This window comes from Euprymna scolopes, chromosome 8, assembly GCF_053919585.1.
Source record: "Euprymna scolopes isolate OS-2025 chromosome 8, ASM5391958v1, whole genome shotgun sequence".
In the NCBI taxonomy this organism is placed as follows: domain Eukaryota; kingdom Metazoa; phylum Mollusca; class Cephalopoda; order Sepiida; family Sepiolidae; genus Euprymna; species Euprymna scolopes.
Window position 1 is genome coordinate 2,833,179 of NC_136489.1, and position 24,374 is coordinate 2,857,552.

The window sequence follows — 24,374 nt, forward strand, 5'->3', positions numbered from 1 at the left end:
CGTTGCCCATTGCTATTGGTGGTAAAGAAGGTTTCTTGTAATTATTGAATGAAACAAGTTTAGTCTTGGCTGCATTGAACGTGGCCATCCATTTGTGCCCCCATTCCACTACAGATTGGAGGTCATCCTCTAGTGTTTCTGCCATTTCTTTAGATATATGTGCATTTGTTTTCCTGTCGTGCCTGTTATAGAGTGTGGTGTCATCAGCATATATACCCATCTCAGAAGCAACTTCGTCGGGGAGGTAATTTATGAATATCAGGAACAGTAGAGGTCCAAGGATAAACTCCTGAGGCACTCCCACATTTATATCACATTGTTTAGATGTACGACCGTCAAGGATAACCTGGATTTTTCTCTTATCTAAGAAGGATTTAATTATGTTAAGTATTCTACCAGTGATACCGTATGATCTAATTTTCCTGAGGAGACCCTCATGCCATACCCTGCCATAAAGCCTTAGATATGTCTAGAGCTACCGCTCTGCTCTCCCCCGCTTTGTCCAGTGAATGGTATATACATTCAGAGATTACAGTTAGGATGTCTGCTGTGGAACGGGCTTGTTTAAATCCATATTGTTGGTCAGTCAGAAGTTTAGCATCTGTCAGGTGCTTGACTAAAGCATGGTTAATTAAGGTCTCAAATATTTGGGCAAAAAGTGGGAGGAGGCTAATGGGGTGATAATTTGATGGGTCAGTTCTTTCGCCAGAATTCTTGAATACTGGTACCACAGAAGCAGTTTTCCAACAGCCCGGAAAAAAGGCATCTGAAGAACATGATCATCACTGGCTTCTAGGGAGCAAGACCCAACACCGAGAGGTAGAAATGTGTTGTGGCTAATAGTGTTGCGGATTTGGAGGTTTTAGAAGGAGTCAGGGTCAGATTTGAAAGAATGCTAAGAGTTGGAGTCATTTTTTTACATCCGATTTCGATCATTATTGAATATTGGAACACTTTCAATCTGATATATCTCTATATCAAATAAGGATTCAGATTCGGATATTTAGGAAGTCTAGCAGTTGTAATTGAAAGTTTGAGAATCCTAGGAATCAGTTGGGCCTTATACCTTCCAACTCTGTAACTTTGGTGACTAAGGGGATTACAAATATTAGCCTTAAAATTGTTAAGAAATTGAAAACCAAAAATATTGATCTTGATTGCATAAATGTGACAAGATGAAAAAGTCTAAGAATTAAATGGAACTTACCGGCCAAAGTATAATCCATATCAAACCCAAAAAACTTTATTTTATCCAAACAAAGTCCACGATTGACAAAAATCCTGGAAACAAAGAAAACAAATGGAGCACATGAAACTTTACTTTAAATATTCTTAATTTGACAATTTAAATACACACACACACACACACACACACACACACACACACACACACACACACACACAAATAGAATAAAATATACTTATGGCAAGTGAACTAAACAGAAATGACTGTATTTTATTCCATTAAAGGAATTAGTCAAGCTAACTTACATAACTTCAAATTCTCCAATCCCTTTGATGAGTAACTGCTTAAATCTATTAATTATTGTTGTATGGTATTTTTGTGTTATTAATTTATCTTTCGCAGATATTGGCAAAAAAATACATGAAAAAAATATGTACAAATAATATAACAGACACACATATTAACGATTTTAGCAACGTGAGAACGCCACCATTGCATTTAATTTTACTTACCTAAATGGTAGAGTTTTTACTCCGTTACATTAAGTTGCCCCTTTTTACCAGATGCTTTTTAATTACATGTATATATTTTTAATAACTTTTTTGGTAGATAAAAGTAATTCATGGACACGTCTTTCTTGCTAACTAGCAATTATCAGCATACCTTGACTTTGACAAGGATCGAACCCACAAGTACATTGCCTGTAGTTTGGCATTTTACCACTAAGCTATAGTTTTGCCTGAAAATATGTATGGTTATTATCACTTAAATATCAAATTAATATTAATTGGTTTTTATTAGGCAACAAAGCATCTCTAATCGTAATTGTTGTTGTTCCAGGTTATGCAACATAACATTTAGTCCATATGCCTCGACTTTCCCTTAGTGATCGTCAGGAGCTTGTTAATCTCCGCCTTTCTGGTTTATCCAATTGAGAAATAGGCTGCAGATTGAAATATGAGGAAAAAACGGTCTGATTGACTGTGCAAAAGCACCAAAACACCAACAGTGTTTGTGATGCCCCTAAACCAGGTTATCCTAGAGTTACGTTTTACAAGGAATAAAATGCTATCAAAATCCACAGCCTTAGAAACAGATTTGAAACGCCCTCCCCTCTCCAATCATACAACAGTGTAATCTTGTTAAAAAGTACTCTCTTTCTACAGTTAAGAACAGATTGAAGGAATTTAATTTGCAAGGCTGTGTTGCAAGATGCAAGCCAATGATTTCTGTAAAGAACAGAAAGCGCCATCTGGAGTTTGTCAGATTCTATGAAGATCATGACTCTTTATATTAGTTGAAAGTGAATTTTAGTGACAAAAGTAAGTTCAATAGGCAGTGATGGTAGGCAGTACATCCATTGAAGGAAAGAACAAAGAATTTTATCCTACATGCACAGATCCAATGCTGCAAGGTGGTGGATGTTCAGTTTTGGTGAGGGTTGTTATTAGTGCCAATGGTCCAGGGCCTATAGTTCGCTTGCTAAGTTGAATTAATTCAATCAAGTACATTAATATGTTGACTGAGCATTTTCTTCCCTACTTTGGCTAGAATTTGGATCATCCCATCTTCATGCAGGATAATGCTTCCATTCACACAGCTGACAATGTCAAGAGGTTCCTTAAAGAGCATGATATTCCATGTTTGGATTGGCCTGCACAATCTCCAGACCTCAGTCCTATCGAAAACATATGGCATTACATCAAGCAACAGTTATGCAATGATAAAATTTCAAATCTGAAAGAACTTTGAACAAAAATTAAAGAGAAGTGGGATGCTCTTTCACTGGAGTATTGCTGCAGACTAATTCAAAGAATGCCCAAAAGATTATAGGCTGTCAAATTGCAGAAGGGTTATGGTACTAAATATTAACTAGGTCATTGTGTTCCTTTTGGGGATCAGCCATTCATTTTGTACGTATTTTGTAGTAATATTACTGTTAATAATATAATAATATAATAGCAATATTTATGTTCATTAAGAAATTATTTAATTCATAAACTCAATGAAACAAATTGTATCTGCTGTGCAAATATTTTGATGAAAATGTGAGGAATTTTTTATCATTAAAATTTTTTTAATTTTTTTATTATTACGAAAAATGTTTATGTTTAGTTTTAAAAAAGAAACTGTATTCATGTTTGAAGGACGTTTTTGTTCTATTTTTGTAGAATTCTAGACAAATGACTTCATTTCAGAATATTGCAATGTGAAAAGGATGTCTTTGTTCTATTTCAGAACGAAAAAAGCCGTTAGCATTCAAAGTATATATAGTGATGTAGCATGTTTTATTCAATGATAATATTGTTAATTCAGGAATTTCCTTCTTTTTAGTTATACCAATTTATTAACATAACATCTATGGGCTTTCTTTGTTTTACAACATAATTCTTTCATCTTAAACTATTTTTGAAATTTCTGTATGTTAGCTTTTTTTTTTGTTTTCATTTTTTGATAAGGGGAGAACATTGTTTCTTTAAAACAAACATTTTCTTTTAATTAGAATCTCAAAATAAGTCATGGGTTATTTTTGTTAAATTTAGAAAAAATTAAAACAGTCAATTTGAAATATTCTAAAATGTATGAAAAAGGTCATAAGTTTAAAATGTGGGAATTTAAAAAAAAAAATTATGAAGAGTTTTCCAGATAAAGTAATATTTAAATTTCTAAATGATTTAAAACAGTCATAAGTGAGAAAATATGATTTTTTTTGTTTTGAAAACAAAAAGTTTTTGTGATAAATTAAATTATGAAAATAAATTGGAACAAACACTTTATTTTCAAAGAATTACGTCCATTTACAGAAAAATTGGGATTATCTCCTCTTGTCCAAAGTCAAACTTTTCAAAAAATGAAAAACAAAAAGCTAAAATGCAAAAATACTGCTCTTTTTTTTTTTTTTTACTAAAAGTTTTTCATAACAGTGAAATTAAATGTTTATTTTTTTAACTTACTAAAAAACTTCACTATTTTTTGTTTGACCATTTCTTCGTTTCCAGTTTTATATTAACTTCCAGGTGATAATAAAAAAAAATACAATTTTAGAGTAACTGTATATCGTTTTTCCACTGAATTTTTGAAATAAGGATTGATAATTATTATTATTTGGATTATTTTGACTACTGTTCTTATCTTAATAGTTTAAACTCTGATCTTCTTCAAGTGTATGTTTCCCAAGTTTGACAGAAAAATTCCCAAAAATGGTCGGAGGTTACACTGACCGAAACATTGTAAAAATGACAATCAAGATGAGAACAGTAGTCCGAAAAATCCAAATAATACAAAAGATTCCCCAGTTAAACAAGACACACCTGAAGAAGGTCAGAGGTTACATCAGCCAAAACATTGTGTGAATAGCACACAAAATGAGAACAGTAGTCTGAACAATCCAAATAATCCAAAATTACATGTGTTGGAAATTGAAACGTTTAACGAGACAGGTACTTCAGCTAACATACATTTCTAAGAGCATCCCATCAAATATTAAACCAAAAACAAAAAACAAAAATCAAACGTAAAAGCATAGACGAGTGTAAGACTTACATTTTGGCCATAATGACAACATCGCAGTTAAAAGAGTTTCCTTTTTCAAATAATCCAAAGTGTTATTCAAAGTGACATTTTCTACAAACTCATGGTCTTTTGTTCTGAAAACTTTTTCGGATTTCCTTGAATCTGCACGTAACATCAGTTAACTACATTTATGTACTTGTATGGCTTTTCAAAGTCTGTTGGACCAGAAACAAGAGTTCCTATACACCAACTGTTCTTCTCTTTCCAGTAATTTCAGCTTTTAATTATATCCTTCAGGATGTTTATATCACTCTCTTTAACGCTTTAGCTATGTCATAGCCTGTCGCTATATATATATGTGCGTGCGTGTTATTTTTATGGTAAGTGCTCATCTGAGCTTCAGTCTATGGTCTCCTCCCCTTGCCAAACTTTCACAAAAAAACACTCGTCTAGCTAAAACCACTATCAATAATTTTCTCCACTCTTTATCTGTGCCTAAACCTAAACGTGGAATCCATGAATAAAGCTTCTCTCTACGAACTGCACGTCTGTGGAACTCTCTTCCATTTCCCTGCTTTCCAGCTGACTACAATATGGTCATCTTCAAGTCCAATGTAAACAAGTTCTTTATCAGCTGTTCCCTTAAGTAATCCAATTTACCAAATTTCCACTACTAACAATCACTATGGTATTGCCCCATTGACTCCCGTACACTCTTTAACTCTTATTCTTTAACTCTTATTCTTTAACTCTTATTCTTTAACTCTTATTCTTTAACTCTTATTCTTTAACTCTTATTCTTTGCGTGGCCTTCATAAGTGGTGACTCTTTTGAAAATATATATTACTTTTGGACGTTCCTATTTTGAAAATAAATAATTGTTAGAATTCTATTTCTATCCTTTGCAAATGATTCAAATTTTAGTAAGTTATTATGGATGATAACGACTACCAGTTGTCAAAATTTCAGCTTTTCACAGTTGTTATTTCTAACAAATATTAGGTTTTAAAATTTTGTCCCTTAGTTTTGGATGCTACTGTATATTCGGTAAATTCAAAATACACCAGATAATAAATTTATTTCAGCCATACCTGGCCGTTCTTAAATAAGGCCTTGACAGTGTGCTTCAGGAGACACTTGAGCACCAATTTGATATTGGCAATCAGCTCGTCCTTGGTGTCTTTCTCAACTATGTCCCACATATAATAGTACAATTTGTAATCAAGTGCGTTGAGTGGGGTCGGGGTACAAGGCCACAAAAATTCTCAGACAGCCACTTCTGAGTTTTCCCAGAAATGTGACAGAGCTGAGTTCTGCTGACACACGCACAGCCTTCTTCAATTCATTCATCTTCCTCGGATCAGTTGAAATATTCAACTGATCCAGACGTTGATCTCGGTTCACTTATGGATGAATTCAATAATTTTTAATTAAATAAATATTTCATAATTGAAAATTATTGAAATCTTTCAATATTGTCATTATTCCTTTTAGCTACCTTGCCCTGAACCTAATGATATTTTGCGACAAAACTGCTTTGTCATAGCCTTCAAACACAACTCCTTTCATATTTTATTTTAGTTGTAACTTTGTTGATATTTAAATATTTCTTCATTTGAAAGTGGAAATATTCACTTAACGATACTTAAAAAAATGCCATCCTATTTTTTGCATAGCTTTATTTGATAAATATTTTTATTTGATAAATATTTTTATATAAATATTTTTGTTTGATAAATATTTGGGTTTGTATTACTGTACACATAGATTCGAAAAACTTGTCAAAAAACAAATATATAACAAATGTTATCAAAGGCAAGATAAGTAACTTTTCTACCTAACTGGGTACGTTTTCAGTATTTTTATTTGATGTAACATGTTTATTCAGCTCGAAAAACATGCTGTGTTTACCAATGTATAGGAAAATTCAAAATGGCGCCCGACTCTCTTTAACACGGTAAGTTTGGGAAAAGGTGCTATAAATATAAAACTAGATAAAATACTGTTAGAAACTCGCTCAATATATATTATCGTGACATAGGTTGACATATATTCGGTGGTTTTTTAATAGTATGAATAAACATGTTACATTGAATAAAAGCACGAAAAATATATCCAATTTGGTAGAAAAGTAACTTATTTTGCTTTTGATAACATTTATTTATTATATATTTGTTTTTTGACAACTTTTTCGAATCTATGTGTACAGTAATACGAACCCAAATATTTTTAGATAAATATTTTTATTTGATAAATATTTTTATATAAATATTTTTATATAAATATTTTTATTTGATAAATATTTTTATTTGATAAATATTATTTATATAAATATTTTTATATAAATATTTTTATATAAATATTTTTATTTGATAAATATTTTTATTTGATAAATATTATTTATATAAATATTATTTAATTTCCATTTCTGTGCACATGTTAGATTTATTGTGGTGAAATAAAATTATATACTTAATTATTGTGGTGAAATAAAATTATATAGTTAATTATTATGGTGAAATAAAATTATATAGTTAATTATTGTGGTGAAATAAAATTATATAGTTAATTATTGTGATGATAATGATGGTATAAATAATAATGAGAAAATCTTCATCTCCAACATAGTCTACTCAGTTCATTTGAGGTTGCGAGAAAATGTATACCTTCTTCAGATGTACAAAAGTCCAAGAAAAATGTATCACATCAGAGAATATGAAGCTACTAAGAAATTTAAAAAAAAAAAGGAAGAGAAGAAAAAGTAAAAAGGAAAAGAAAAAGGAGCAGATTGATTTTTGGTGACAGCTGTTTCTTCAACTGTTTTAAATTTTAATTTGGATTACATGTTTAGGGAAAAGCTCAGTAATATGTGTGTCATGCAATTGATTTAATATATAAGATAAGGCCAAAGAAAAGGGGGGGGGAGTAAGTGATGAATAACGTAAAAAAAGATTTCAATCATGTATCACCCAAATTTTTGTTTGTTAAAAAAAATTATTAAACAAATAATAAAACAACCCAGGGTGAAGTGATTGTTGATCAGTTTTAAGTTAGATCATGATCGATATTTTGAATAAATTTGTTGACCATTGATCAATATATGTGGACAGTAGGCTGTACACAAACAAAATAAGATTCAACTGAATATATAACTGTGAGACTATCAAAGTTGCCCCCTCCCAAGTGTTAGAAGTATGCTTTCAGACACAGAAGGAAATGGTTGGCAGCCCTGATCGTAAAGGGTAGAATTAGCTGCAAAGTTCTTGGCAAAGAGCTTGAATGTCTGATGCTGATGAGATTACCTCAGCTCTATTAATGACCCTGTTTGTTATTTGCCAAAATTGGTGGAAACTAAGCTGCTGCTTGGACTTGACAGCCTGAGGATGGAATTCTCTCGCATTCATTATTACTCTTCAACAGTGGTTGCTGACAGTCCTATTACGTTGGAAGCAATGGAAATAGTGATTTCTGTGCACATTGGCAGCAGCACATTCTGGAGAGAACCACGGCTAGCTGTCAGGTTTTTACTGAAAATTTTTGGAGGGTATGAAGCAGTCTATGCCTACAATTAACCATTTGGTCAGGTCTAATACTGTAGAGGACACGTTCCTTTTAAACATGAAACGCAGAGGTAGATGTGATATAAATGTACAAAAGCTATCCCAGTCAGTTATCTTAACTGATAAAACTGAGTGGTTGGAAGATCCCAGTGGAGACAGAATGAAGACGAATATAGCTCAGAGCAAGTTGTTATAAAAATGGTCTAGGAGACTTGCATACTGACCATCAGTGTCGGGCACATGAGTGGATTCATGAACAATCTGAGGTCATAAGCAATGGAGAAATCGTGCTAGAACCTCCTCTCATCATCTGTCTTGTTTGAGTGGGCTAACCATTCAATATGAACATTGAAGTCTCCACAGATGTGGATGTTAGCCAAAGGATGAGCAGACAGGATGTGGTCAATTTTCTCAGATATGATCTTAAAGATAGTAACTCCACGGGTATGGATTGAGGGCAAATATAAACACAGTAGTGTGAGCAAGTGCAATCCAAAAGCACATATAGAGCAATTTTGGGTCTTCTCTGGAGACGTCCCTACACAATGGAAAACCATCTTAATGTAGGTACATATTCCATGCCCATAGCGAACTTGAGGGTCAGATTTGGATATTAAATTAGAATATTCTTTAATTACAAACTCATCTAGAGAAATAGTCAGTCCAATAATAAGAATAGGTCTGGTTTGGTCTCCTGTAATTAGATTTCAACCTCTGGAAGGTTTGACCGTAGACCCCTTATGTTGGAGAAGGAGACATAATAGTGGGGATCTACGTTGGAAGTTGGAGTTCTGGGTTTAATCGTGCATAAATATATTTTAATTCATGCAGATTTCTTATTGTTATAGTCAATTCTCTATTGATCATTCCTATTTACTTGCCTCTCCACGAGGGCAGAGTTAGACACAAGGTCGGTTTTTAATGTAGAGAAATCCAGCTCCCCAAAAAGGGGTACCAAAAATTAAAATTGCCTAGGTATGAAGGATTTCTCCTCCATTGACCCAGGACAAAAAAGGTGAAGTGCAGTATCAAAATAGATACTACACTTTGCTATGAAAAATATGACTAGGGTAAAAAAAAATCCACTAAAATCGAAACCAGAAAGTTTAGTGCTCCAGGGTTAGTTGTTATTTATCTCTTCAGCATCGTTATCCTCTGAGCTACGGACAGTTGGATACAAAAGATTAAAAATTCAGCAGGTGTAATGTTTTATTCGACATTCTATGCCAAGGTTGACTGTTTTGTTTTCAATTTTGATCCCTTAGCAGCAAGTTTTGCTAAAAACCAAATTGAAAGTGTGTTACAAGTTCAAATAATCTATATATCAATTTTAAACTTTGTAGATGAAATATTCAAAGAGGAGTTTAGTAGATACTTTTTACACACACCGACAAGGTCACTTATATATATATCTACAGGGTGGTCAAAAAGTCAGGTAACATGTTAAAGGTAGAAAAAACAATATGATCCATTATAATCTCTATTCGTTTAATATTATTTGTTTAAATATTTGAGTGTAATATATAAACTACCCCTCCTGATTTCTGGCTTTGGGGCTATGTAAAGGATAGCGTTTATGGCAAGAAGCCTGATACAATAGCGTCTTTAAAGTTATTTATTGAAGAGGAGATTGCGCGGATATCAGCTGACATGATTACACGTGTTACACAATCAGTGGTTAATCGCTTCCAGCGATTGATAGAGAGAAATGGACGACAATTAACAAAATAAACATATTTCATGTTTGTTTCATTTTATATTTCAATGTATGGTACTTAAATATACGTGTATTGCTAATATCGTTTTTCTTTAAAATGTTACCTGACTTTTTGACCACCCTGTATATAAATATTTCTGTGTTATAGAATAACTTTTCTCTTTTCTTTTCCAAACAAAAACCAAGATGCCTGAGGACGGTCAAAGGCCACACCGATCGAAACGTTGCACAAATAACACTCAAGATGAGAACAATAGTCTGATTAAATAATAAAAACAATCAACCCTCATCTAAAAAAATTTACAACTTTAAACGTTCCATACATTCAAATACATTCAAATATTATCAAAAACTCACAAAATAAATGAGATATCACAATTGAAGGAAAATTAACTGTATTTACACATTTTTGCAATCTCAACTAAACAAGATATTTTTTTGTGCTGCAATAATTGTTTATACAAAACATTTTTATTCTTTTTATTAGTATGATGAAGATGAACAGAAAAAAAATGATGAAGATGAACAGAAAAAAAAATGATGAAGATGAACAGAAAAAAAAATGATGAAGATGAACAGAAAAAAAAATGATGAAGATGAACAGAAAAAAAAAATGATGAAGATGAACAGAAAAAAAAATGATGAAGATGAACAGAAAAAAAAATGATGAAGATGAACAGAAAAAAAAATGATGAAGATGAACAAAAAAAAATGATGAAGATGAACAGAAAAAAAAATGATGAAGATGAACAGAAAAAAAAATGATGAAGATGAACAGAAAAAAAAATGATGAAGATGAACAGAAAAAAAAATGATGAAGATGAACAGAAAAAAAAATGATGAAGATGAACAGAAAAAAAAATGATGAAGATGAACAGAAAAAAAAATGATGAAGATGAACAGAAAAAAAAATGATGAAGATGAACAAAAAAAAATGATGAAGATGAACAGAAAAAAAAATGATGAAGATGAACAGAAAAAATAAAAAGTAGTTATGGTATATTTTACCTTTGGTGAGGATCTCGTCGGTATTTAGTTTTTCCAGGGACAATTTCAGCTGCCATTCTATTGGCTTGGTGATAGATATCGTTGTGGCAATTAAAACCATTTGCAGAATCTGTTGCCATTTTGGGGAGCTGAAAAAAATTTAAAAAAAAACAGTTACTATTTGATTCATCAAAGAAGAAAACAATTATTATTTTGAATAATCTATCTCATATGGGAACGAGGCAATGAGATTCCCAGCGTGTTCTGTATTCTTACCCGACAAAGTGTATTTTCATTTCGTGGAAAGTTGGTTGGGCACTTCCCAGTGATAAAGTGGCTCAGAGTAGCTGCAGCATTCATTAACAACAATGATTGAAGAGAATGCCGCAATGTATGAGGAAAGTGGTGTGCAGATGGTTCTGAACTGGATGTTAAACACATGAACCTCAATCTGGTGTCATTTGAGATGACAAGATGTGGAAAGTATCATCAGCCACTTAGAGATCCTGTTTTGCAAGCATAGAGCACTGGCAGAAATGCTCGTCGACAACAATACAGCATTTCGCAGCAAAGTCTTCAAGAACTTTCTGAGTGAATGGAGAGTCCAACTGCACTTTCATTGTGTGTACGTCCCCTCTGGCAATGGTGGAGCAGTGTTATCAGAGTATGAAGTGAATTGCGGCAAGGAAGCAGAAGCAGTCAATTGATACAAAGTTACTCCTAACCTGATTCATCGCGACCACATTCGACTGAAGGGTATTGAGGAACCCTCACCAGGAAAGTCCAAACAGCAGCAGCAGAATAGATACAGTGTGGGTGATCATATCTGGGTGAAGACTCCTATGGGACGGTGTGTGACCTCTTATACACATGGACACATCACAGGAGTGAAAAGCCCACAGAACGTTCTTGTTAACCATGTAAGGGATCTGCATCCCATCTACATCTGTCAAGGCCAGGTTTATCAGTTGATGTCAACTTATCTTGATCTCCCAAGGCTCAACTGTCATCAACCAGACAATTTTAACTGTTGTCGACCATAACAAACTTGCTGCTAGAGGAGAGGGAAACAATGAATAAAGTATGTGTCAAACAGACAAAGGTATTATTCGTCATTATTAAAGACTCTGTTATTGTCCCATTCGTTATTGTCATAAATATGTGAAAACAGCCACATACACATAGAAAAACTATTGAATATACACGTAACAGATTGACACATACAGACACCCCATATACAAAGAAAAGTAACTGCATAATTCTAACCACTAGACGACACACAAAAGTGACTTACACAAACGGGTGTGCCTCTCTCTATCCTGTTGGGTGGCGAAATGAGGAAAGGAAAAGTTCTTCGTTTATAGAAGGCTCAGTAATATACATCTGGCATTAATTTGCATAAGAGGATAGAAACTGTTATGAAAAGGACGAGTTGGAAGCACGAGGTGGTTTTTTAGTTTTTAAACAGCTGAGAGAGAGAACAGAAAGTGGAAATCACAGTTGAAGTTAGTTGTAGGAAGTCATGGAGTAGCAGGATTTCAAACAAATATTTTTCTTCATTTAATTCTCTTTTTTCTTCATTCAGAAAGAAAAAAATGGTGGCATAAGCTGGTACCACACAAAATTGTCACGGAAGAAAAAAGACAGAAAAGGAGAACACAGAGAGTACGAGAACTCTGAAGTTAATTTATTGCCATTAAAATTTTAGAGAAGCCAACAAGAAATCATTGTCAAGCCGCTGTTAGAAAAATATAAAGTGATTTGCAACAGTTTTCGAAAGAAGTGGAGAGATTTGTTACTAAGATTCCAGAGAATACCATCTGTGGTTCCAGTGAGCGATCACTGACAATGACGCGTCTAAATAAATCATTACAGCAACAATGACAATAAGTGTTCATTATAAAAGAATAAATACATATAAGCGGAAGTAAGTAATATAAGAATATTACATTGCATGCTGATATGTGAAGTACCATTGGTTTTATACCAATCGCAATTAACAAGAAATCTGTTCTTGCCAATTTTGCTTTCTTTCTTATTAACTTTTGACGACATTGTTATAGATTTGTATTATTTTTTCTGGGTACATATAAAAATGTAGGTATAAAAATGATCAACCATTAAAAAATGTTATGTTTCACTGTATGGCTTAAAATAAAAATCGACTTGAAATAGCTGTAAACAATTATAATATTTTGTGTCTTTATTTTTTATTTATTTTCTTTTTTTATTACAAGGTGGTCACCACTTATCAAGGCCCGGAAACCACTCAGGGATAAGGGTTATTGTAAGTACAGTATGTTAGTGTGGAGATTTAATAAAGTGTCTACTTAAGGGGGCGGTTCTGTTACGTTGTCGTATCATAAAGGGGGTGGTTCATCAGGAATTTGTTTACGTTGGACTTGAAGACATCCAGGTTGTAGTCAGGTGGGAAGCAGGCAGACGGAACAGAGTTCCACAGGAGTGCAGTTCTAAGAAAGAAGCTTTGTTCATGGAATCTACGTTTTGATTTAGGCATAGATAAAGAGTGGGGAAAGTTTTTGACAGTGGATTCAGCTAGACGAGTGTTTTTCATAAAAGATTGGCGAGGGGGGACCAGAGATTGGAGTTCAGGCGTACAGAATATGAAAAACAATTTAAATAATCAATATAAATCATTTATTTGTTTATTTTGCCTCCGATACTTTGAAGCAGAAAGTACTACCTAAATACTAATTATATATATATATATATATATATATATTAGCCGGCTGCCCAGTTGTACAATATGCTTAAACATGATATTTTAATTCGTTCAATACGCTTAAACATGATATCTTAATTTATACAGATTGCATATGTATTATTATAGAATAAATCTTCAATAATTAGGAACGCAAAAGTTTACAACACATTTACAAAATAATATCTAGTATTTTGTAGCATAACCATTATTGTTGATTACAGTGTGCAAACGTTTTGAGTAATCTCCTACGAACTTCTTAGATGTGTCTTGTGTTATTTTATTCCATTCTTCCACACAAATTCTGTCCAATTCTCGCAGATTTAAAGGTTCTCTTCTATGGACCCGTAATATCAATTCTCCCCATAAATTCTCTATAGGGTTGAGATTGGGAGATTGACTTTAAAACATTCACTTTAAAACATTTTATTTGAATTAAACCAATTTTGTATGAGTTTCAGTGTTTTGTTATCTATTTGAAAGATCCAGTCTGATTTCAATTTGAGCAACTTCACACGTTCTTTAAGGTTTTTCTCCAAGATACTCCTAAAAAGTACTCCATTCATTTTTCTTTTATTATTTCCACTTTTCCTACACCTCCTGCACTAAAACAATCCCAGATCATAATGGATCCTCCTCCAAATTTTACTGTTGGAATGGTGTTTTTGACTGGTATTCAGTACCTTAATCAAGAACCTTGACTCCAGTAAAGCAAGTGGTCCCGACGGTATTCCAATTATAGTGTTAAAAAAATTACAACCAGAACTTGCCCCCATACTTAAAAAAACTGTTTAAGCGTTGTCTTAAGGAGAAGTGCTTCCCAACACCCTGGAAAACCTCATCAGTATGCCCTGTATTTAAGAATTCAGGAGATAAGTCATCCCCCTCTCAGTACAGACCAATAAGTCTCCTGTGTGTCATGAGTAAGTTGCTGGAATCCACAATAAATAGAGAAGTAGTCAACCACCTCAGCAGAAATAACCTTCTTAGCGACATGCAATATGATTTCCGCTCTGCTAGATCTACAGCAGATATGCTAACGGTCATATCTCATAGGATTAGCGAATCTCTTGACAAAGGCTTCATTTCTAGGGCAATTGCTCTTGACATATCAAAGGTCTTCGATAAGGTTTGGCATAAAGGCCTACTACACAAGATTTCCAGCTACGGTATAACTAGAAATGTTTTCTCTATCATTAAGTCATTTCTCTCAGATAGGCTCATAAGAGTAGTGGTTGATGGGCAGAAATCAGAGGCCCACAGTATTAATGCTGGAGTCCCTCAGGGGTCCATACTGGGCCCAACTCTCTTCCTGATCTACATCAATGATCTCCCAAAACACATACTAAAATCTTTCATTGACATCTATGCTGATGACACGACCATCTATGGCAACACATCAAAGGCTGTAAATGATGATGTTCTCTCTGATTCACTCTCCTCTGATCTTGAGCGCGTGGTACAGTGGGGAAAGAGGTGGCTGGTTACCTTTAATGCATCTAAGACCAAGCTCCTATCTCTACATCATAAATGCTCTGATCCCCATCTGGCATCAATTGAAATGGATGGCTCTCGTCTAAGGGAGGCCCCAGGCTTTGATAAGCTTCTGGGTTTGACCTTTACACCTGATCTTAAATGGAACACATACATCAAGTCTGTGGCCAAGGTCGCTGAGAAAATGGTGGCATCCTTCTATCGCTCCAGAAGATATCTCACTAATGATGCAATTCTCTATTTATATAAGAGCTAAGTACATCCAAAGATGGAGTACAAATTCTCCAATACTATTGCTACACTATCCCTTTGATTACTGTACACACAATAACCCTTATCCCTGAGTGGCCATTGGGCCTTGATAAGTGGTGAGCTCCAAGTAAAAAATTTTTTAAAAAATTAAAGAAAACTTTTGGTGATTTTGGAATCATCTGGCAAAAGTATGTTATGCCAAAACTCTAGAGGCTTGCTTGCATACTCATTTGCAAAATCAAGCCTAGCACGAACATGCTTTAGCTTAAGAAGGGGAGTTTTCCTTGCTGATCTAGAGAAGATATCTTCAAGGTGAAAGGTTCTACTGATTGTGTCCTTGCTAACTTTGATTTCACAGTTTTCTAAGTCCTTCTGCAGCTCTCCAAGAATAATTCTAGGCGAATTCATAACCTTCCTTGTAAATAACCTTTCAGCATGTTTGGTTATTTTTCGAGGATGACCTGCTCTGGCCACATTTGTTGATTTGTGAGACTTCCAGTGTCGACTTATTGTTCCAACAAAATTCAATGGAACCATCAACTGTACTTTGATGAAAACTTACAATCTGTTTTCTGAGCTTTTGACTAATCTGTTTATTCTTTCCCATGATGTGGTTGCTTACAATATGGTTATTAGATAAAGTGTATTAAGGAAAGGTACAAGGATATAGAGAATGATAAAGAGAATAGTGGTAGTTGCAGGTATGAGTAAGATCTCGCTCCCCAAGGTACAATATCTGTTGAGATCTCGCTCCACCGTACCAGCCTTAGGAGCTGATTCTATAGGATCTGGACGAGTCCATTATGAGGTGAGATCCAGTCTCACAACACTATTGCATATTCCTGAACATTCTAGAAGCTTCTAAGCATTTTAACATGATAAACCGTCATAAAATTATTGAGAAATCTAATGAATTTGATATGTGTTAACTTTTGCGGTGCTAATTATTGAGTTTTCTCTTCGCGTTGTGTTAAATTGTTATTTTTTATTTTTCCCACTGATCCTATCTTAGTTTCAATACATTTTCTATGTTTATAAAAAGTTTCATTACCATTTGGAAGTTAGAAAGACAAAAACTGACAGTTTCAAATGTATATTGTAAACTTTTTCGGGGCATTGTATATATATATATATATATATATATATATATGGAACCATCAACTGTACTTTGAGGAAAACTCGTTTTCTGAGCTCTTGACTAATCTGTTTATTCTTTCCCATGACGTGGTTGCTTACAATAGGGTTATTATATATATATATATATATATATATATATATATATATATATATATATATTTATAACTGTGGCAAAACTGCCATATAACATTCCATATTAACATATGCTGCCTGTTTCCTTCCAACATAACAGATTCCAATAATATCTTCAAATCTGTTTCATGATAGAGAGAGCGACAACCGTTTGTGTCACTTTCTTTATTACTTACACCACGTAATCAATTTTCCTAATGTTGTTGTTGTTCAATTCCCCTACAGTGTTTTGTTTTGTTTTGTTTTGTTTTAGTTTTTTTTTATACTTGTGAACCTGTATACACCCGCTTGGCAGCCATCAATGAAAAACCATGACACGACCAGAAGATATACAAGATGACCAGAGAAATAGTGTTGGGGGCAGCGGTTGTCAAGTTACACTGAGAAGCTTTTCTTCAGATGTTGCAACAATACTCCATTCTATTCTCAACAAATGTAATGAAGATAAAGATTTGAAAAATGAAAATTATTTCGTAACGAATTTCATCATACCATCTATTATCCAAAACGTCTGCCTACCACACAAACACACACACATTTTATTCAGTCTCGACTTTCCTAACATATCCAAATAAGGGAAAGCGGAGTGCACTACTCACAAAATATATAATGATCTAAACAGCCCCCATACGTGAATTGCTAAGTACAAAAGAAAACGAACATTTTTTTTTAAACATATTTGATTAATCTTGATCGAGTAAAGAGAAATGTTTACGTTGTCTTTTCTGGTCGTGCCATTATTAAAGTAATTACATTTGCTTGCCTAATTATAAGAAATTCTTTGAGTTTGATAGGAATATGGTGGCCTGTTTTCTCTGGAAATCATACTGGAATTATAATTAACCTAGATCAACATTTCTTTATTGAAAACTAACGTTTCATTTATGATCTCACTTGCGCATTGGCCAGAATTCATTTCCATATAGAGAATCTGTAATTCTCGATATTTACTGTTCAAATTACTTAAACTGACCGTGTGTATATATATATATATATACACTAGCAAGCCACTCAGCGTTTCCTGGTCAAAAACTATGTTGAAATATATTGTAATTTGCAATTTTTTTAATGGAAATAGTTTCAGACAAGGCATGAAACCACTTGATGTAAGGAACTAAAAAAAATTAATTCAAGGTCAAAAACTTGCTGATGATAAGTGTTAGATGGAATAGATTCTGACTCAGAAAACAGTAATTCTTCCTTCTTTGTCAGAAACATCGCTCGTGGAATGTGAGGACTAAAGGACAAAATAAGGGAAACGAAAATCATGCAATGGTCGAAAGTAAACCCAAGATCCTCTTTCTACTTTTCTTAGAACCACTTTATTATCATAGAGCCAATTCTCTATTGATACTTAATATAGAATGGGGACAAAAATGGATGGTCACATTTAGTGCTGCCAAGACTAAGCTTGTTTCCTTCAATAACTACAAGAAACCTTCTCTACCACCAATAGCAATGGCCAAGAACACACTGCATGAAAGTACTTCCTTTAAACTCCTCGGCCTATCGTTTACAGGGAACATGGACTGAAATATCTACATTGAGAGCATTGCCAAGGCTGCTGCAAAGAAGCTGGGCTCTCTCTACTGTGCCAGAAAACTACTTATGCCTGAAAGTATCCTATACCTCTATAAGGCCACCATTCGCCCATGTATGGAGTATTGTTGTCACATTTGGGCTGGTGCATCTGCTGTTTGTCTCTCACTCCTGGACAGGGTTCAAAAGAGAGTCGCCAACCTGAAAGGTCCTGAATTGATCTAGGCTTCAGCCTCTGTCCCATCAACGAAATGTTGCATCCCTCTGCCTGTTCTACAAATACTTTATGGTGAATGCTCTGACCAACTGCAAGTACTTGTACCTCCCGACAAACCTGACAAGCAACTAAGTACCACCCCTTTACAGTAGAGATCCCTAGGTGCAAGAAAGCCTTTTACTCCAATAGTTTCTTTCCCAGAACTGCAAGTCTTTGGAACTCCCTTACGGGATACTGCTTTCCCAACTGTACTGATATGCAGAAGTTCAAGTGTTACGAGGGAGCATTTCTATAAAATAATAATAAAAAATTAATAAAACCGTTTAAAATGTGTGCTATCATATTCTAGGCACCTCTAATGATCAAACCTCAAAAATTTTAATTCACGAGATAGTTTAAAGGCCAGAGTATAGTTAGAAAGAGTAGAAGGTTTTAGAAGTATCTGGAAAGTCCCAGAGGGTTCGGCAATAATCTAGAATGGGTTAAGATGTCACATAAATAAAAGTGGAGAGGGAAACAAATAGTTATCAACTTGGACCCGTAAAGATAACTCCGGTCTATGATTCACGGAGACGTCCAGCCGAAAGAATCCAAACCAAAAAGAAAAAAAATTACATCCCTCCAACCCACGGAAAGTTGCAGAAAAAGCCCTCTGGACTAGTGATAAATACAATTTTGAAATATTCTTATTGACCAAACTTTTAAAAGAAAAACCAAAAAAAATTTTTTATAGTCATTGAATTTCGTTGTTAATATAGTGAATAATCACTAGAACACTGGCTTGTAGCCGTTCTTAATTTGGACTTTCTCCCTTACCCTCGTAACCCTCCACTTCCTCGTTCTAGTTTTCGCCCTCGAGTTTCAACAAGCCGTATTTTAATTTGTGATTGATAGTAGTAATCCAAAATAATTGTATTTTTGTTAACTGACCTTTTTTTTTCGTTTGTTTTGTTATTGTTGAAAATATTTGTGAACAACCTTATTTGTTTATTTTGTTATTGTTGAAAATAAAGGAAAATATAATTTTCCGAAAACCATATTTCATATCGTCCATATTTTTAATTGTTACACAATTTGAACGTAACACAAGTGTAATGTGAATAAACATCTTTCTACTCATCTCCCTTCATAATGCCCCCACAAATTATGTCCCCGATAGTAGTCCCCTACTTCAAAGTGGCACTTGCCTTGTTTGGGGTGAAAATTGAATTAATATATATATATATATATGTGTGTGTGTGAATTTAGGAAAACTCGTACCCGGAAAACTCGAACCCGGAAAACTCGTCACCTTTTGCTAGGTAGGAAAACTGGTCCCTTATTGAATAAATATCGATTGAAAACACATTTTATGACCATTCTTGAAGATATTGTCTTTAAAAGAGAATACACATCCCATAATATTTTTTTAAAATATTTTTACTTGTTTACTGTTGTTTTAAAAAAATTAAATTAATTTTTCGAAGTTTTCGTTTTCTCCCTAGTTTTGAAAGTTTTTGGTCTTTCAACTTATTTAAAAAGTTTATTTAGTTTAAAAAAAAAAAAAAAGTAATGTCGAGTGTTACTTATGACCAAAAAATGTCCGACATGATCACATCTTAGCAGGATAATTGCTCAAAAATAGAAAATTAAAGAAAATGTTAAGGTAGATATAGTTTTAAAACGAGCCCCACCCCCTTTAAAAGAAAATAAATTTGTATATTAATGCACATCCCATAATATTTTTAAAAATATTTTTACATGTTTATTGTTTTAAAAAATTTCAATTGATTTTCTAAGTTTTCGTTTTCTACCTAGCTTTGTAAGTTTTTGGTGTTTAAACTTATTTTAAAGAGTTTATTTAGTTAAAAAGAAATAACAAGTAATGTCGCACTCGACATTACTTAGTAAATAATTTTTAACAAAAAAATGTCCGAAAATTAAAGAAAATACTGAGGTAGATACAGTTTAAAAACGAGCCTCCAAAAGAAAATAAATTTGTATATTTTTAAGTACTGCACAACTGCACAAGAGCCCCCGAAATGGCTTTTAAACGATACTCTCCCCTCCTGGCTTTCGAAATAATAACGTTGTTATTTCAGCGCGGTACCAAAATTACATGAGACCGTGTTTTCGTTTTTGTTGTTTTGTAATAACACAAGAATTATTTAAGCTGAATTAATTCTTCTAAATAAAATAATTGCTTTCTTTGATAATACGTGTTTTATTTCTTTATTTTTGTTTTGTAATGACACAGTGTTAAAACTAGAGTATTTTTTTTAATAAATATTTGGTTTCGTTTTTCGTATCTTGACTCCGTGATAAAGTTTTTTTTTTTTTAAGCAAGAGTTAAAAATATTTTTTTTAAATATTATAGGGTGCATTGTCTCTTTTAAAAACAATATTTCCTTCAAGAACGGTAATAAAATGTGTTTTCAATCGATATTTATTCAATAAGGGACCAGTTTTCCTACCTAGCAAAAAGCGGGGAAGTTTTTGGGGTATGAGTTTTCTGGGTACGAGTTTTCCGAAGGCGAGTTTTCCGGGCACCATATATATATATATATATATATATATATTTAAAAAGTTAAAAACACAATGATTTGGGTGTCATCAGTTAGGATTGAAACCAAAACATTTAGTGCTCCAATTTAATCATTAGCTTTTGATTTATCATTAGATGAATCTGAAAATGTTAAAATCAAACCTAACCCTAACATATAATTAATTTAATAAAAACGAATTACTATTTCCTTATTACTTATTTCTCGTGTTAATCGCAGCTTTTTTCTTTTTCTACTGCGTTATTTTTTATTAGTTTTTACTGGTTAAATTCAAGTTTTACCATATCTTTCTTTTTTTACTTCTTACATTGTAAGGCTGAAGCATAGATTAGTTACAAAATACCCTCCGCGTGTAAAGAATGGCTTACAAAATTCTTAACATTATTATTTCAGCACGGAACAAAAACTACATAAGTACCCAACAGTTAAAAACTTACTGTTGCATTCTTTCTTTCTTTCTTTTTTGTATAGTTTAAATTCTAGTATAACCACATGCTTAACATTTTCAATAATAACGTGATTATATTTAACCTGTTTCAGGTTTAATAGGCAGATTAAATTAAACCAAACTTTAGTGCTTATGCATTTTGGATATCGCGTTATTTGCACATATTTTTTTAAAGGTTAAAAATCGAGTTTCACGATATTTTAAAGAATTGTTTTTTTGTTTTTTTTTAATTCAAATACTTAAATTATCGAGATAAAAAAAAATCATCAAGAAAGTGTTTTTTTTTTTAACATAATATTGTTTTTATGTTCAATTTTATTTACAACTTTAAGGTAAGTGAAATAAATAACGAGATTATATATATATAACAATAACTATTTTTTAATTATTATTTGATCTTTTCAGCTGGAACAAATGTTGAAATTTTTATGGACCTAGATTTATTTTGTTTAGTTTTCGTAACATGAAATATGGGGGGGGGGGCACCTAATATATTTAACGAAACCTACTTTTATTATATAAGTTTATTTAAATATGAATAAATATCGAAAATTTCAGGAAAATATGACTATTTGATTTTTTGCTAGATTTTTAAAACATGGAAATGTCTACGCTTCAAAAATGTCACTACATAGGAACGTTGTTTAAAAGCGTTGATAATGTAAACACGATTTTTGTTTCGCATTATCATTATTTTTGTACGCTGCAAAACATTTGTAAAACGTATTAGCAGTTTATTTAAATCTTCTTTTAAATGGTATAAAAGTTTGGATGATAGTAATTAAATTATTTCCTGAAGTATATATTCTTTATAGTCCAAATTGTTACAAAAATATATTTCTGGCTTCACAATCTTGATTTTTGTTTACTTTTAAGTTTTTAATTTATAATTATTTTACTTATAGGCGAATGTCTATATTTTTTCCAGAAATATTTTATGCATGTTTCGTGATACTGATGGAAAATATAGTCCGTTATGGCATCATATAATTAGAGAGAAACAGATATTCAAACTTGCCATAAACAGATGAAATAAAGGAAGGATATTTAAGGTGAAGAGGATGAAAAGTAAAACATTAACTTAAAGACCCCTCCCCTTCAATGTCTAACAGAGTGCGTACGTGTGTATGCATACAAAATGATGTCACTAGTAAAGAAAAGACTATAAAAAGGGGAAAGATGACGTTCGAGATAATATTAGAGACGTGGGTGACGTCACAGCCATAACGAGAAGTCACGCTTGGCGGGAGAATGAGGAAATGTCATTGTTACAACATGGAAAAAGCAAGTTGAAGTTCTTTTGTATGCTTTGTCTACGTTGCGATTGAGGCTACAACGTGTTGGGCAACATCACAAATATATATTTGATCCAGTAATGAAAAGATTTTCCAAAACAATCTTGAATTTATTGGAGCATTATATATATATATATATATATATATATATATATATATATATATATGTGTGTGTGTGTGTGTGTGTAATCTGAGGTTATTGTTTCCAGAGGTAAAGTAACCAATGAAGTTTAACGAGGTTAAGAGTGCTCAATACTGAAGTAGAGCAGGGTATACACTTTATTTGTTTTTACATAAGCAGTAATATCTTGCTACACAGTCATGAGTATGTTTCGGTCAGCTAGTAACCAGTAACTAGAAACCTTTTCAGGTGCTACAACTTATACGAAAGCAAAGTTTGCTTTTGTATCACCTGAGAAGGTCTCTATTCATCTATATGAATACTTTAACCATAGTTCCTGATTTCAAAAGGCGAAAAATTAAAAGATACATCTGCCTTACTTTAATGCTAGATTTATTTATGGTGTCTTTTACGTTTAATAAAAACCCTTTCCAATATTTGCTGATGAGGAAACCTTGTTTGATAAAAAACTATATGTAATAATTATTGTCCGTAACTTGATGTCTACGACAAAAAAAACACTGTTTTCCGAAACGATCGTACAAATAATTGATTTTGTTGTTGTTCCTTCTTATGAAACGGATTTTTAATTTAATTATAATTTGATTTTTAAATTATTAATCAAATTACTAAATATTATATTAGCTCTAGGATATTTACCTATCGAGCTTATTATATATCTAAATTACAACGATCACTTTTTCTTTCCCTGTATTTTAATTAAACTAGTAATGTTATTATTACATTAAAATACACTCTGCTCTTTAGACTATTGTTCTAATCTCCTTTAAATTATATATATATATATGTATGTAGTATATATATATATATGTAGTATATATATATATATGTATATATATGTTTTATTTATACCAACTTATCAAAAGCTACACATCTATTAGTCAAGCTTGTCAAGCACTTATTGAGCCTCACTGGACAGAAATAAATTCCTTTCTGCTTAAAAATAATCGTCATTATCACCTTAAATTTAAATAAATCAAATATTTCTTATTTATCTAAAATTGTAACAATTTCATGTGTATTAAAAATTTCACTAAAAATATGCAAATAGTAATTTTTTAAAGTTAAATCGGGACGATAGAATCCGATTTTCGAGGACTTCGTTTTAAAATGTCTAAAGTTAGAACTCTCAATTCTTTTTTTGGATTGCATTACATCTTTTGCGATCAAACGATCTCATTAAAATAAATTAGTGCGGAACGTGATAGCTAGGGCTAGGACAACAGCATAATCTTTTCATCTGTGTCAGGTATATATTTGAGAGTCAAAACAATTATAACAATATTCTCTTGTCATCGTCCTAGTGATAACGTATGTACAGACAGAAAATAGCATAACTTACCAATGTGAATCGTCTTTTCTTGTATTAGGGCGTAAAATTTAGTCCATAAATGCTATTTTGGTCAAAGAATGTTTCTAAAAACTGAACTTTTAATAATTTAATTTTTGCTTTTAGAAAACAGTTATAAAACCATTACAAACATATTATT

At 32.7% G+C, this 24,374-nt stretch overlaps 1 protein-coding gene across 1 annotated transcript in view; it reads right to left on the minus strand.

Moving 5' to 3' along the window:
* LOC145283485 (cytosolic purine 5'-nucleotidase-like) overlaps nucleotides 1-24,374 on the minus strand; it is a 363,668-nt gene that overhangs the window by 242,748 nt on the left and 96,546 nt on the right. The window contains exons 2-3 of the mRNA XM_080132307.1: nucleotides 10,985-11,112; nucleotides 1,208-1,281 (exon numbers count right to left, since the gene is read on the minus strand). Coding sequence (XP_079988433.1) covers nucleotides 1,208-1,281; nucleotides 10,985-11,103 — 193 coding nt within the window. The 5' untranslated portion in view covers nucleotides 11,104-11,112. The remainder of the gene's footprint in view (nucleotides 1-1,207; nucleotides 1,282-10,984; nucleotides 11,113-24,374) is intronic.